General features: G+C 38.4%; 1 protein-coding gene across 1 annotated transcript; it reads left to right on the forward strand.

Moving 5' to 3' along the window:
• Window positions 1-7,124: 7,124 nt before the first annotated feature.
• trim105 (tripartite motif containing 105) lies at window positions 7,125-12,149 on the forward strand. The gene is made up of 7 exons (XM_030766464.1): window positions 7,125-7,241; window positions 7,755-8,097; window positions 9,331-9,426; window positions 9,522-9,755; window positions 10,184-10,203; window positions 10,955-11,070; window positions 11,242-12,149. Exons 2-7 carry the CDS (start codon window positions 7,825-7,827, stop codon window positions 11,793-11,795), a joined length of 1,293 nt encoding a protein of 430 aa, XP_030622324.1. The 5' UTR covers window positions 7,125-7,241; window positions 7,755-7,824; the 3' UTR covers window positions 11,796-12,149.
• The last annotated feature ends 4,056 nt before the right edge of the window (window positions 12,150-16,205 follow it).

Genomic DNA, 16,205 nt, shown 5'->3' on the forward strand with positions numbered 1-16,205 from the left:
CCAATCTAATGCTCAATATATCCCCAATATTTGAAACTTAAAGGTCGGTATCACTCAAGTGAACAATGTATTGACTGAAAAAATGAATGAATGGTAAATAAATAGACCAGTGGCAAAATGTTACAGCAATATCACATAAATGAAAGCTGAACAAATCATCTGTTCTCTGCAAGGTAGTCCATGGTCCTTTCTAACTCACACATTTCTGAATTATAAATGAATGCCAGGGACACACATATCAGCAGGACCCAGTTTTTAGATTACGTTTGGATGATGTTTTAACCCTGACTGCCTTTGACAAAAGGGATAGAGAAATGAGTTCTACTTGTATCATCAGCATTAGGGAATTACATTTTATTGAGCCAGTAAGAGCCCATGGAGGAAATCTGACTAGTATGCTGAACATATTCCTGAAAACATTTAAATAACATTAGAAATAAAACTCAACTTAATACGAAGTTAATAGTTTGACTCATATTATACATTACTATATATACAAATAAAACCTCTTTGTTTTGCAAATAAACCTTTATATGTCTCATTTGAAGGCACAGGCAAACTGTGATCAGTTGACTATGACAGTTTTAAAATGGTTATAATGATCTGCAATTTGAGGATTCCATTACCCAAAATATCTTAAAGGTTAATGAGCTTCATCAAATTTCTCAGCAGAGAACAAGAGATCAATTGAGATTAAAAGGCCACACGACACAACACTTCATGTCACTATGTTTCTTGGAAAAAAGAAATGAACACATAAAAGTGATGACAAGGCTGTCAAATGTTAAATTATTTGCAGACTTATAATACTGAGACACAAAGCGTTTTTTATTAAAAAGCATTTAGGTCCATGAATTGTCTCACAGCAGGTTATTTCTGAGCAATATGCTGTCATACTCATTAATACTACCCCCCTTCCTTTCTACAGAATAATATTTTGGGTAAAGTGCTGAATAGATTACTTTTAATCGGTGTGCAGGTTTAAGGTAGATGCCCTAATTAAATCTAAAGTTGAATAGATTTATGGAAATTTGCATTATTATTTTCAAAAATGTAATAACATTCATAGGAATAAAATCACTGATACTGATACAGAATAGAGACTGACCCTATATCCTTTTCCATAAGTAACCTGACAAAAGAATACATTACAGGTGGAGAGAATGCCTTTTTTTTTTTTTTTTTTTCACCAGAAGCATCCTTGTACAGCTGTATTAGTGTGTCAACTTTTGAGCGCTGCTCTCTAAGACATAGCCTGAACGTAGAAGACACCATTTCTTCAAAGGTCATCTCCCTAGTGACAGACAATCATTGCTTTTCTTTTGACTTGAACCATCACAACCCGATCAGTTAAGTATCTAATCAATTGTCTTTTTCCCCTAATGAATTAATTAGGTGAGATGGAAACTTCATGTTCAGTGCTGACCCAACGTGTACTGCAAATTTTGCTTAAGGATTCATTTGGACATGATTTATAATGGCAGAATAATCGAGAAGTACAACATAGATGAGCATCTATCTCGGAAATTACACGGCATCATTAACGGGAAAACTGCCTGCGGAAAAACACCTCTGACAGCACTTGAATTCGTGTGAGCGTGCGTTTTAAAATACTGAGAACGCCTACATGAACATGAGAGTAACTTCTATCTTTCTGTCAAAAGATGGTGGCAATGAAAAGCATGTTTCAGCAATCGCAAGATGTAATAATAATAAAAAAAAGTAACGGAAATTGTCTGCTCCCTTGTGTATGTTCATACTGTCGGGATGTCACGTATTTTATCACGAAACTATCCACAAAATTACCAAAAATAATATTTACAGTGTAATATATTCCAGAAAATATTATTGCATTAAGCATCTATAATTTATGTTCAACAGTACTACAGAGGAGCATTGCACATAAGCTTTAAAGTTCAGCTGTATTTTGTAGTCGGATATACGGACGAAGTTTGGCAAAATAGATGCAATTTAATTTATGTTCATTACTAAAAGCATATTCCAGCGTGTACATGCTTAACGTCGCCCTTTTTGTATTAGATAAAATATCTCGCTCGTGATGATTCTATTTGCATTTTAGAATGTAATTTGTTTTACTTACCTTATTTGATTAGTTCTAAACAACTGCAAGTTAAATAAGGCATTTTGCAGAAAGACACAGCAGTCATTGCTTCCATCTTCAACTAGTCAGGAGGCACCTTTGCTACACGGTGCACGATAGGTTCGCTCTACTGCTGTGCGCGTGGCGTCAACCATCTGAGCAGAATGCAGAACGAGAGAATGATTGAAAGTAGCCTACTTCCAATAAAACCGTGCCCAGCAAACCCAACTGTAAGCGAACAGGCATGGTCAGTAGTCATATTAAGATAATTTTTAAAATCTTTCATAAAGAAGGACACCATATTTCCCTTCTCCCAAAAGGGAGAGGGGGTGTTTACATACGTAAAGGAGTTTGCATACTTCAGCGACAATAACAATCTCTTGAAAAAAAATTAATTACGTTTACCAGTCTCCAAGGGCAACTCAAACTCCCTGCGGTTGGCCTGATATGCTCAGTCATACACATAGGTATTGAACAACGTTTCACAAAGCAAGGTATGTAATGTGCGATTTGAGAACAATATTGTCATAAGTATAAGAAATACAAAACTAAAAATATCACTGTTACGGAATGTGCACTCTTGATTAACCTAAGCACACAACTGGTAAGGCTAATATAGCCCTTTTAATTAGTGTTCTGATAGAATGAAGACCAAAACCATAGTATCACTGCATGAATCTTTGTCCTCTGCAAGCCTAAAAGGTAGCCTACTTCAGCATTTCGTCTGTCCTGCAAGCATTAGCTGGCATCAGGTGCTGTGCACCTGAAGCTACAGAATATAAGGAAAATGGGTGCAATGCCCTCCCTCCCCACCCCTTTGTGCTAAGAGGCTACATCATACAAAGAAACCTGAGTTTTTAATTCATATCAAACACAAATGGCAATTCCCCCAAGACCTTGTGAGTACACCACTCCAGAACAAAATGAAGGAGTCAGTGCTAAAAGTCCAAAGCGTCTGCTGCGACTGAATCATTTGAATAGGGACAGGAGAAATCAGATATAGCAACCAAACCTTTCAACTGTCAGTACCAAACTCACATGCCAACCAGTTACAGTGCCCTAAACATAATTTAAAATGACCTTAATTGTACAAATGCTAATATTAAAAAAAGAGCTGAATATGAGCAACAGAGGAATTCACTAAACTGCATATGAAATAAAGTACCACACTGCATCATTTGTATTAGCTAGGTACTATTTCCCTGAACTGCCAAAGACACTGAACACACTGAACTGAATGAAGATCAGTTGCAGAATTGCCTGCAGATGGAGAGCTATCAGCCACAGTATTATGTAAAAATCTTGGGGCAGCCCTGGTTATAGTGTATGTTTTACTGTGAAAAGGACCTGACCCAACCACCATCTGATACAACAACATAAGATCTCTCAACAAATTGCGATGCATAATTACTATGTATTTGTATCTTTACAGATTCAAAATAATAGATAGTAAATACAGTATAGAAAATGTGGACCTTCTGGATGATTCCCTTTGATCTTTTTTAAAGGTTGTCATTAAAGCTGCAATATAAGTCAAGTAAAGAAAATTCCAGAATAAAACTATTTCCCTGAAAGAAATTTGTTCTTTGTATCTGAAATTTGTATCTTTGTGCTAATGTCAGACTGCAACCTTTGTTCTCTCTAAGCAATGGTCTGGAGACATGAAAATAAAGAGTCATGCTGTGGTAAAAACAAGACCAGAAATCAGTCTTTAAACACCATCCATCAATTTGATTTATTCCGACATGATCATGGAATTGCGTCAAAGGGACGACTCTTCATTGTGGGATGTACAGTGAGGCTGACACCGGAATGGTTGTGTACTGGTTGACACTACAGCATTCCTAACACAACAATGATCAGAGTTTGCAGAAGGAAGATTTTTTTTCTTGTCTAAAATATGCAGAAGAAATTTTTGATAAAAATTGAAGCTTTTTGGAACAAAGTGCTTTGGATTGAAATTTCTTGGCAACAAACAGCAAGGATATGTTTGGAAAAAACAGATAAAGCCTTTTATTAAGCATGGGGGTGGATCTATTATGCACTGGGATTGTGAGGTAGCCAGGGAACACAAAATATTGTGCAGGTCAAGGGAAACTGGATTCAGTTGGATCTCAACAAATCCTAGAAGCTAATATTCTTGAGTCAGTCAAGAAATGAAAGCTGAAAAGAGGTTGGATATTATGACAATCCAAAGTATAACTCAAAATCAACCACAACATACTTACAGGAAAGAAAAACGTTTATAAAGTAAGAAGATTTGGAATGTAATACTGGAATACTATTGTATGGAGATCTGAAATATAAAGTGCATTCAAGGAGACCAAGAGCAACAAAACAAAAAGACTCTTAGCTGACCACAGGAAAGGCTGTACATATTATATTCATTTTTATCATTCTGAACCTTTAAAAAGTGTAAATAAATATTTATATTGCATATGTAAAGAGAGATGTTATGTATATCTGTAAATATTGAGTTACCCACTGCATAGTTAGAGATTCATTGAAACATACATTCCAGCTATGTGTGTATACAACATCTCATAGTCTTGGCACAAAGATTGCATTGTACATTTGCTAATAGATACATCTCACCTGAGAGCTTAAAGACCTGACCAAAAATTTCAATACTGAATTGTAGGGCAGCAGATGGAAAATATCCTTAATTATAAACATGTCCACAGTTCATGTGTATTAATGTACAATGTCATATTTACTCGCTAACCATTCTGATCAGTATGAAGATACGCTGTTTTGACTGAACCTAAAGCTTTCACTTTTAAAGATGAATTTAAACTCATGGAAGCATCTCCTCTAGTTGGCAGCCACATCTGCAGCACAGATAGTAAGAACATCAAATAGTAAACATCAGCCCAATAAGCAGGGCACTACCTTTTCATTGTGTTTTATGTATGTCCAGATATTCACTGAGATTACACATTGTTGTACTACAGTGTATTTAAACATATCGCTCATAATTGCCATGAAATATACAGTGGCATTAGACAACTGAATGTGTGCTTTAGAGCAAACAATGATTACATCACTGTGTCAGTTAGAGGTAATGTCCAGTTCTAATGCTGTCCTCATATCATAGAGCTATGCCTTATATCAACCGAGGTAACAAGTGCAGAGATTTCAATGGTTTTAAAATCTGGTCATTTCCCTATTATGGGAATATATTATTGGGTTAAAGTTCTAGATTTAATTACAAAATGAAGTGATTACTTATTATCTGTCATTTGTAGGGTGGAGGACCTGAAGAAGCACCGACAAAGGATCAAAAGATGAAATAGAATAATGGTGCTGCATATGGTGAGCTAATACAGCATTATGCCTTCATTTGAAACTCTTCTTTTTGCTGTCTAGTCTGGATTGTGTCGTACTGTGTTCTACATGGAGCTTGTAGCTTCTTGTATTTAAATCTTTTAATGCCTGTAAACAAGACAAGTTGGGCCTTTATTGTACTGTTTGAAAAACATTATTCTATTTGTTTTTATATTGACAACTATCTTTCCTTGCGAGTTATTCAAATAAATGATTCATTCAGTATCATCTAATACCTGTGTTCATTCAGTACAAATTTCAGTGATTTCTGTTAGAGGTGAGGTCCCAGTGGTCACTGATCCTGGAGCTGATCCATGATCTGCTGTATTGGCCCTATTATAAAGGCCCTTCTAAATAACTCATACATTGAATGAGGAAATGACACAGAGGAGACAGTTGAATGACACTGAGCCTGGGTTGTTGGGTTTTTTTTGTGTCTTGACAATGTGAATCCTACAGAGAAATAGGAGAAGTAATGTTGTTTTATGCTTAGCTCTGGACAGTAGCTGAGAAAATCCAAATCATGTGATAAAATGCTGATCAAGAAATGCCTCTCTACTTCCTCTTAAGCTCTCTGGATACAGAAAATTCAGTACATAATGTGCTAAAATAATTATATAAATGAAAAATATGAATTCAGTTTCTTTATTCTATATCTGTCAACACACAGAACACAAGCAGGTGAATGAAGCAGATTTGACTGACAGCCTGAAAGAGTCTTGCGGATTTCAAATGAAGAAGATGCTTCTTGTCATGCCTCAGAGATTCAGATCAGATCTGAGGGGTCACTCCCTTCCCCACCTGAGACATTGTGCACCACAGGCACATTGACAAGTGCATGAATGAGAGTGAAGGGCTGCCACTGATCTGAACAGACGTGGACTGTGAGAAAATAAAATATAATATCACATGCATGACTGCAGCATCTGTTAATAGCCTACCTCTTTATTCTCTCATTGGGGCAGTGTTGGCTATTCAGTTTCTTAAACAATCTGTTGCTCTGTGGAACTCACTTTTAAATGAATGAGTTCTGTATATTAGCATGCCAAACTGTGTATGATGTTTGAGAAGCTACATATTTATACTATTAAATGCTTCTTGTTCTTATCCTTGATATTTACAATGCTTCACATTGCGTCTTTGCCTGGGTTTTATTTACAGGCTCTAATCCTACTCTTTATTCATTCATACATGATGACAGGCCATTTAGTGGTCAAGTGTATTATATGAAACTGATACAGCAAAGACCGGAGGGGATATACAGCCTGGTATTTAGAGTACACTGAAGTCAATTTAAAAATATTTACACAGGGTGGCTAAAGTAGCTTTGATGAGGTGAACAAAAATTTTCAACCGATAATTCTGTGGATAGCACAATCAAAGCTTGGCACTTATTATTTTTCTATTACTCTTTTCTGTTCTATGATGTTTTTGGCAGATGTATGATGGGCTAAAACTATTGAGTACCTGCCTTTTGTATGTCATATCCTGGGCTGCTTTGTGATTTTCTAAAGGCCTAAGTATAAACACACACACACCTATATATAGGTGTGTGTATATACATATATGGAACTTTAACCATTTTCCCATTTCCTCTTTCTTTTACATCGGTCATACCCCACCATTAAGGAACAGAATGTACCATTTGACGTTGTGGATCATGTTACGTAAACCAAACCAATCAAGGCGCAGTCCGTTACAACCTCGTTTCAGGATAGAGGGAGATATTTGACAACTAGTGTAAACTGAAAGGTATCTCGGGAAGACATCAAAGTAGCGTATATTACTACGCTGAATTATGGAATCTTTTTAAGTAAGTGGTTTGTCGTTAACTTTTAGCTTCATGGTTAGGCAATAAAGTTTAACAGAGGCGTTTACAGTCAATCTACTGTAGCCCAGTTCAATGCTGGATAGACGTTAGCTTGCATTAGCTAGCGCGCTAATGTTCATCAACAGCTGTAGCTAGCTTGCATTGTCTTTTAAGCTACGAAAAACTTTTGAGTTTATGGAAAGAAAACAGTTTAAAAGCGAATCATGTAATAAACCTTGCTGTTATAGAATTGTGGGGTTTTCTAAGATTTGTTCTTAGCGATTGTCAAATGACGACAAGTTTAACCTAAATTAATTTAAGGTACGTTTTGCAATTGCGTGTTGTCCATGGCTTTCATGTTAGCGTTTAACAAGTGCAAATGTTTAGCCAAGTGCAGGCATCGTCGAAGGTCGGTAGCTTTGTAAACGTAAATCTAATTTGAAACATTTCCCAAATAAAGAGACAGCGAAGTGCTTTGTTCCTCGGGGTGCTGACAGGCCATTTTTATTTCCTCAGGATTCATCAGTAAACTTGCGGCTGATTTAACAAAAGTGGAAGTGAAAGTTAACTTGTCCAGGGGGTGTCCATGGCCTCCAACAAAAACAAGATGAGTCTGAGGGACGACCTCACTTGTGCTATCTGCTACGACCTCTTCAAGGAACCTGTTATGCTGGGCTGCATGCACCACTTTTGTAAGAGGTGCATCACCACATACTGGAGAAGCATTAGGGGACCAGTTTCGTGTCCCCAGTGTCGACAAGAGTTCCCCTCTAAACAATTTCAGACCAACTACTTAGTAGCTGGTTTGGTTGAGAAAGTCAGAGCCACCTCTTCTGATAGATATGTTAAGAATTTAGAGGTAAGTCTAATAGAGACGGACCGGATTGTAGAGTCCATGGAGCCCTGGGAGTAAAAACAGCTCAGTACTCCTGTGAGGAGCAACACAAATGGGCAGATTTCATGCTTGTGAAACTGATATAACTGTACAGTCAGTTAAGAACTAAAAGTTAGATCTGATCCTTGTAAGCTACAGGGGTAGCACTGATGTTGTTTTCCTCCATGGGCCATGTTCTCTCAGTTCCATTATGTATCTATACTTTGAACATGTTGAACCTTCATGCAGTTCAGGTATTATTTTGCTTTGACTCTCAATTGTATTATATGCCTCAACATACTTTTCTATTATTTCAATTCACCACAAAGCTAGATTCCGCTCTCTTGTTTTATTGTTCCAATATTCCCCACCCAAGCCAGTGCTTGCAGTGATTTCCACATTCACACGTCTTGTCCCTGACATATTCAAAACCTTGTAGGGATTGTACTTTGGATTTAAGATTAGATACATAAAATACGCAGGACTGTGTGTTCAGCTAGTCAGCTCTACATTGTGTGGTGATGGGTTGTTGGGGGTGGGGGGGGGGTGACATAATTGGACTTTTGTTCCATTAAAGATAAAACTAGGACCTGTAGCTTGACTATCTGATGATTGCTGCTGTAAACCTGTGTTATTCTTATTAAAGACGGAAAAAGAGATGACTTTTGATTTGCCAGAGCATGTTGATTTTTTTTTTTCTTTCTTAAAGACAGAGATCATCCAACTCTCCTGTCTTGTTTATGTAAGCCATAAAAAATAGTAATGGGGTTTCAGCCTCTGTGCTCCAACTTCTAATTCCAAGTGAAGAAGTACTTTATTTTAAACCTGTACCTTTTACCGCAGACTGGCTTTCAAAAGGCTTGTGTTTTTATGGTACATCTGGCAGAATTTCAGGCACCATTGTTAGTCTGTGTGTTTCTGTCAGTGGTTCTCCAATCATACTTCCTTGTACTTCTCTAATTCTAAACATCAGAATACAGAGAAAATAGAAAAATCTTATTACAGGAAACTGTTATCATGTGACAGTTCTTTTGCTGAGAAGTGGTAAACTATTACATATAAAATAAATTTCTAAATGTGCTCATCGCGTACATTACCTCTGACATAACAGATGTCAAGTCCTGATTGTGTTATTTATACAAACTGGTATAAATACTTTATTCCCCTTCGTTACTGGCCAGCTCTGTTGTTCTCATTAAATGTTAATCTGCCTTTTAGAAACAAATCAAGGACACTTTGAAGCTGCAGCGGTCACAGAGAGACGAATTTATCGGCATGATCCGAAAGGACAATGAACAGTTGGACCTAATAAGAGTAAGCGTGTGTATGTGTGTGTGTGTGTGTTGGGGAGGGGGGCAAAAAAAGTGTGATTGTGCCAAGCTGAAACTCACATCCCTTCTCTGTGCCAGCAATGTGTAGCGGAGCTGCAGGAACGTGTGCATGGCGACTTCCAGGCACTGCACCACTTCCTGGAGGTGGAGGAGGCGGCAGTATTGGAGGAGCTGAATCGAGAGCAGGAGGCTATGGTGGAAGAGATGGGCCGACATCTGGAAGGCCTGCAGGAAGCTGTGAGGGAGGCGGAGCAGAACCTGCAAGCGCTTCAACAGGCTATTGGCAGCACGGACCACAACGTTTTAGTGGAGGTGACTGGAGCTGCTACCCTCTTCTAGCGCTGTTTGGGTTGTTGATGATACGGTCTTGTAACAATGTCTGTTATTATTATGGAAATTACTACCGACAAACACTTTTGTATGTTCTTTTCCTAATCTAAATTGTCTGGCCAGTTCTTTTTTTTTCCCTTAAACCGATGTTCATTGTTGCTAAAATTTCAGCTGTGATTTTTGTCCACAAGTATTCCAAACATGCCGCAACTTTTAGCATCTAATATGTATTTTATACAATTCAGTGGTGATAGGATTGATACAAATAAGAGCCAAGCTGTTGTGCTTTCAAGCAGATGGAGCGGTGCCTCCGCTGTGGTCCCTTTTATAGGAAATCTTTTTTGATGGAGCGCAAGAAATATTCTTCATCATAATAACATCTTGTACTTTCCTCCCCCCCGCCTCTCTAGCTCCCAGAATTGAATTCCAGGTGAGTGGAAATTGAAGAAATCCATTAAAAATGGAGTTATACGCTGTTCTCTCTCATACTACTTTCATGACACATTTTAATCCCCGGAGGTTTAGTTCAGTTAACTTCTTCCATGACACTACAGTCATGTATGAAATTCCAGATTTTGTCTGCTTTCCCTACACTGTGCTTGATTTCTTTATGAGCTTTTAATGCTTTCAAGGTAGAGCTTGACTCTTTAACACATTTACATGTTTTTTCATGTTTGGGCAGATACTGATTGATCCAGAAATAGCACATTCCTCTTTAATTCTGATATTTACACTAATCTTTGGGTTGCTTCTAGTGATGTGTATTTAATCCACTGGGACAATGAGCAGTGTGCTGTGAAAAAATGTTCTTTTATATACTCTAAGGCGACCTATGTTAGTGATACTATGTCTTTAGATATTTAATACATGAACCAGTGTTTTTTTAGCATAAAGATTTAGTTGAGTGCTTCACGATAGAACTGATAGAAAAACACAATTACCAAAACACTTGAGATTTATTAATAGCCCCCTTGGAATGTCTAAAAAGGCATTTTATACTTTTAAAGCACCTTGGACTACACTAACAGCCTTGGGAACTAACCATAGATTGCTAAAATATTTAATTAACAAAGAAACATGTTTAAATGCCTAGATTGACTTAGAACAGCTATTAGATGTGACAATTGGCCAAGAGTAATTTTGACATTTTAATCATAACAGGTCTTTTCTGTAATTCCCAGGGCATCTTTGCAAGCTATTAAAGGACCAGACATTGACGTCAGTGCTTTCAGAAGCAAGTACATGGCTCCACTGCAGTACACCATGTGGAGAAAAATGTTTAAATTTCTCAGACCAGGTAATTTCCTCTTTTTGCCACACCACTGAGTTTCACCATAATCTCTGTCCTCAGCCAACTAAATGAGCAGGCAGATTGTCGAGTAATTGAAGCTCTGTCTCAGATAGTGCAACTCATTTTGAAGTGACTAAATTTGACTGATGGACATAACATTGTGAGCTGTCTCTGCAGGACCAGCACCACTGACCTTTGATGATGACACTGCTCATCCAAGCCTGCTGCTTTCACAGGATAAAACTCAAGTGGTTGAATATGAAGGTATACTGCCATACAAACTCAACCCCAAGCGCTTCATTCAGTGTATCAATGTGCTGGCGGCTCAAGGCTTCCAGTCTGGCCGCCACTACTGGGAAGTGGCAGTGGGCAACAAACCTAAGTGGGATCTGGGCGTGGCCTTAGAAGCTGTGGACCGGCAGGTCAGGGTCAAGCTTTGCCCGGAGAATGGCTACTGGACCCTCCGGCTGCGCAACGGAAACGAGTACTCAGCAGGGACACAGCCCTGGACCCCACTGCGAATTGGGTCTTCCCCACAAAGGATCGGCATCTTCCTCGATTGTGAGGAGCGGCAAGTGTCGTTTTATAACGCAGACAGCATGACATTGCTGTACTCCTTTAGCAGTGGTCCGAGAGGGAAAGCTTTCCCGTTCTTCAGTACGTGCCTCAGTGACCGGGGCCAGAAACCCCTGCCAATCCGTATTCTCCATTCTCCCACCGTGGCTCTGTAAGAGCCAGGAGAATGGCTTCACTCTACATTCATTGCAATTTCAGATTGGTTTGATTGATAAATCAGCTCACTTTTAATTTTACCTGATCACCTGATAACAGAGTAGCCATGTACTGTAGTAACTATAATCAATTCATTCTCTCTTGTTATTTGTATTGTCAGTAGGATATTATAAAATCAAGATGCTTGTCTTAATTTCCTTGTACTCAGAAATGCTGGATATACTTCACATTGAACATATATTTTACTGAATTCTATTGCTTTCATGTATTATAACTTATCAGAGAAAGGCTTGAACGTGTTCATACCTTGAAATTTTAAGTTGTATTTTCATGCTGGTTCATATGATTTTTTTATAGCACTAATGTAAACACAATGTGTAATATATTTCTTTTAACCATTTTTTAAAATAACGGTTTGGCCAATTAAAATAAACAAGAATGGAATGCCTTGCAATCAAATTTAGGCTTATAGTTTCTCTTTTCTCACACGCATCAGGAAACTGGGCACCGTTGCTTCTTTTGCTCAGACCATAACAGGCAACTTCCTAGGGAGATGCGTGGAAAAAATGTATATTCTCACAAATGTTGTTCTTTGGCTCATTATGTATGTAACATCACCTTTCAGCTTGTCTCACAAGTTTTTTTTTTGTTTCAGTCTGTCCAAATGTAATTTAAATGCATGTCTCCCTAGGAATTTGGCTGTTTGAATCTAGACTTGTTATGCTATTCATTTTGCCAAAGCTCATCGAGAAGACAGGAAGGTGTTTGGAGCTGTTGATGTAGCCTTGCTCTCCTTCCTCCCAAATGCCAAGCAGAACCTCCACCGACCAAAACAACTTCTGCCTTCTCCCCTTTTCACAAGCATGATAGACTGATGACCTATAGACGTGATGTCTGCAGGTTTTCATTTACTTGCTTTAATGCGTGACATTCCTAGGAGCAGACGTACAATAGATTAGTATAAACACCTCTGAGAGTGTCTAAGCCATTTTGATAAAAGCACTATAGACAGCATCTAAGCCATTAACAGCTAATGCGTTATGTCTTTATGGCTTGCCATTAGTGTTTTACACAAGCCAACAGGAGGGTGTGCTCCTGTAGTGGCATCCTGGATGCCCAAATAGCAAGGCTGTTATCTATCAAAACAGACAAGTGCACCAACATCCTTTTTCCTCCTGCCCCCTGTGTGGGGTCACATAAACAGAATGGTGGTCATAATGCCCCCAATCTTCTTTACTGTCCTCGGGGGTCAGCTGGGCAGGATACACTGTAACCCTGTTCTTTGGCGGGTGTAGCCACCTTTGGAACGGGGACCTGTGCTGTTTCCCTAGGGTCAGGTTAAAAGTGCCTTTAAACACGGAGAGGAGCAATGATTTAAAGACGCCATTAACATTCCAGGATTCTGCCTTTCTCTAATTCATTTGACACAGAGCTTGGGTGTCAGATGTCTAAATTGTGAAAGTTTGACTTGTTCTTCTTCTCATGCTCAGTGATCTGCAGTGTCAGATCTCCTACAAAGCCGATCATGGAAATATTACTTTCTCCTCTCACATAAATTTTGTGAATCTTTGTCAGTTAAACCAAAAGAATCAGAAACACATCTTCACTGGCAAAGGCAAGTTCTGCTGCAAGTTATAAAACGTAATGATTTGCTGGTAACTATGTTCCAATTGAACAGGACTGCCTGAATCATTTTCTCATTTTCTCATTGGGGTTGGCTCGTTCTAAGTCATCATAAGTGAAGAACTGAATTTGATTTAGTTTGTTTCTGACATTTTCCTTGTCCTTTTAACTGAAGTGAATGATAAGTTTAGTTTAAAACATGATGAACGTAGTGAAAAACATCAGCAACTGAGCACCATGCCTGTTAGGTTTGTTGTTGCATTGCTGGTAAATGGCGATGAATGACATGGTCACGTTTCCTTCCGATGATGGGGACAGGGGGACTGTAATGTGTTTCCTGACCTGAGGAAATGGCTGATGGGGCAGCAGCTCCTCAAGGCCTAGTCCTTGAGCTGGACCCAAGAGAGCACTGCCAGGCAGGAAACGGTACCTTTTCATGTGGACAGGAGGATAATAATAATAATAATAATAATAACAACAACAGCAACAACCATAATAATAATAATAATTATTATTATTATTATTATTATTATAATAAAAAGTTCTTGTCGTTTTAGGAAAACATATCATGAACGCAGTCACCCTAAGGTGAGGTATTTTAGAATTTAGATTTGGTAATTTAGATTTTAAGATTTGTTATGGTATAATTACAGTGCGGATTAGTTTTATGCGACCAGTTCCCCAGATTAAGGATACTCTACAACCTTAGGGAGTGTTTTGTGAAATTAGCCATAGTTACAACCAGCAACAATGAGTCATAGATATAGCCAGGGTTCACAAAGCACTCTCAGTTTCAACTACTCGAGCAAAAGCTTTGTGGAGTCAGGGGGTGAAATGCCTGGAGTTGAGAAGAAACAGGGAGAGTCTACAATAATATTGAGACATTTACTTAACTCAGTGTTATTCTTCACAGCCACAGGCAGTTTTTTTAATCTGTATTTTATTCAAATACTTTCCTCTGGACTCCAATGGTGAGAACAAACATTTATCAGAACAGAAAATATGTTTGATGTCTGTCTGATGAAATACTCACAACAGGCCAATTTTACTGAAACCTTAGGCAAATAATAACATTTTTCAACAAAACCTGTAACCTGCCCACTGGCCAGTGTATGTATTGTACACAGTGCAAGTGGTGGTGTTGGTTTTGCAAGTCCTAACGTATTTAATATTAGTCAAAGAGATCTGTGAATCTCGTCCCATAGAGGAAGAAAGGTAAGTAAACCCTTGTATTTGCAGGGATGTACCAGGAAAGCACTGTACAGATTTTTTTTGTTTCGGATGTTACAAATTGCCTTTTGGCAACGAGGGTCTGTTCTGTAAATCCTGTCTAGCAATTTTATGTAACAAAGGCTTTTGTATTTTTTAATCAGAAGAGCTTTACATCCCACATATTATTTGAAGAGAAGCTTTTGTATTATTTGAGTTGAATTTTTGGGTTTTATGGTATGGAACAAGCTTTTCAGTGAAATTTCAGGAAAAAAAACCCTACATATTTGTAACTTGGAGGCTGCACGTGCTCAGTTGGCAATGTGAAGAGTAGCGAGCTTAAGGAACAGGCATGGTTAAGCAGCAATAAAGATAAAATATTTACTGCCATATGACTGGCTTCTTGAACTGAATAGATTTCCAGAACGATGGAATATTACAATAATTTACTTCAGTTATAAAATGTCCATGAATTTCGCTGTGTGGAGCACTGAATCAGATTTACTCAGGAAGGGCTAAATTAGGTAATTAGCTTATTACACAGTGTTCATGCACATGACTTGTAACAGGGGAACTTGACAATCCCCTGCCCACAATAATAACTTGGCTGATGAGTGGGACTGGAGCCAAGGCAAACATGAGCCAAGCTTGAGAAAACACACACACACACACACACACACGCATGCACACTCATACACACACAAACTTATAGCTTTGGACTTGGTGTTGGTCTTACTGTCAGATTTCCCAAGTTGTGCTTAGCACATGCCTGCTGTTTAATTTTTTCCTTTCACTCGCGGTTTTCTATTTCAGAATGTTCTACTATTTCCAAAAAAACACATTACAGATGATAGGAACTTACCAAGGCCATGCCTAATGTGATTCTAGACTGCTCATGTTTTTGAAGGGTCTAAAGGTCTGTTGAGGTTGGAGTGGCAGGGTGAGGTCAGGGACTGCTGAAGAAGGTAGTTATGGAAATTAAATGTTTTCCCTCTTAGGATAAGTTCAATTTAAATGGTATCTAGACAAAGATTTACCCACTTTATTGGTGGTATGGGCAAGTGTAACACTGAAGAGCAGTTCTGTGAAAAACCTAAAGCAAAGCCTTGGGTTGCCAATAACATGCCTTTCAAGAAAGCTGTCATTGCTTCATTCTTCCAAAGGCAGTAGAGCACAGTCATCCTAGTGTTCCCAGGAGTTTCATTGTCCTACCTGTCAATTAGAGACGTTCTGATTTCACAAGATTAAGTGGTTACAATTAAGAGCAGTTTAAATATTTCCGTCGATAAATTCTTATGACGATATATTGTAAAACTTTTTGACACCGTCCAACAGAGCAGTGACTTCTTTTCTGAGGAGGGGACTTTTTGACTCAAGCTGAAACTCCAGGGCGCCCACTATTTTATGAACGAAAGGAGTGGATGAACGACTCTCAGTCACGAGCAGAGGAAAAGGAAATCATTGTGAATCCATTCAAATCTTCTTGATTCTCTTCTCTACAGGAAAAGCGCATTTCTTTTCGTTGTCCTGTGGCACATCCTTTTAGAGACGAGCGCGAGACGCTTCATTGAGGCTCA

The sequence above is a fragment of the Chanos chanos genome, chromosome 2 (assembly GCF_902362185.1).
Source record: "Chanos chanos chromosome 2, fChaCha1.1, whole genome shotgun sequence".
Taxonomy (NCBI): Eukaryota; Metazoa; Chordata; class Actinopteri; order Gonorynchiformes; family Chanidae; genus Chanos; species Chanos chanos.

Coding starts and splice junctions, on each gene's coding strand:
- trim105 (XM_030766464.1), top strand. CDS start 7,825: ATGGCCTCCAACAAAAACAAGATGAGTCTGAGGGACGACCTCACTTGT. Junction 8,098..9,330: donor GATATGTTAAGAATTTAGAG/GTAAGTCTAATA, acceptor TCTGCCTTTTAG/AAACAAATCAAGGACACTTT. Junction 10,204..10,954: donor CTCCCAGAATTGAATTCCAG/GTGAGTGGAAAT, acceptor TGTAATTCCCAG/GGCATCTTTGCAAGCTATTA.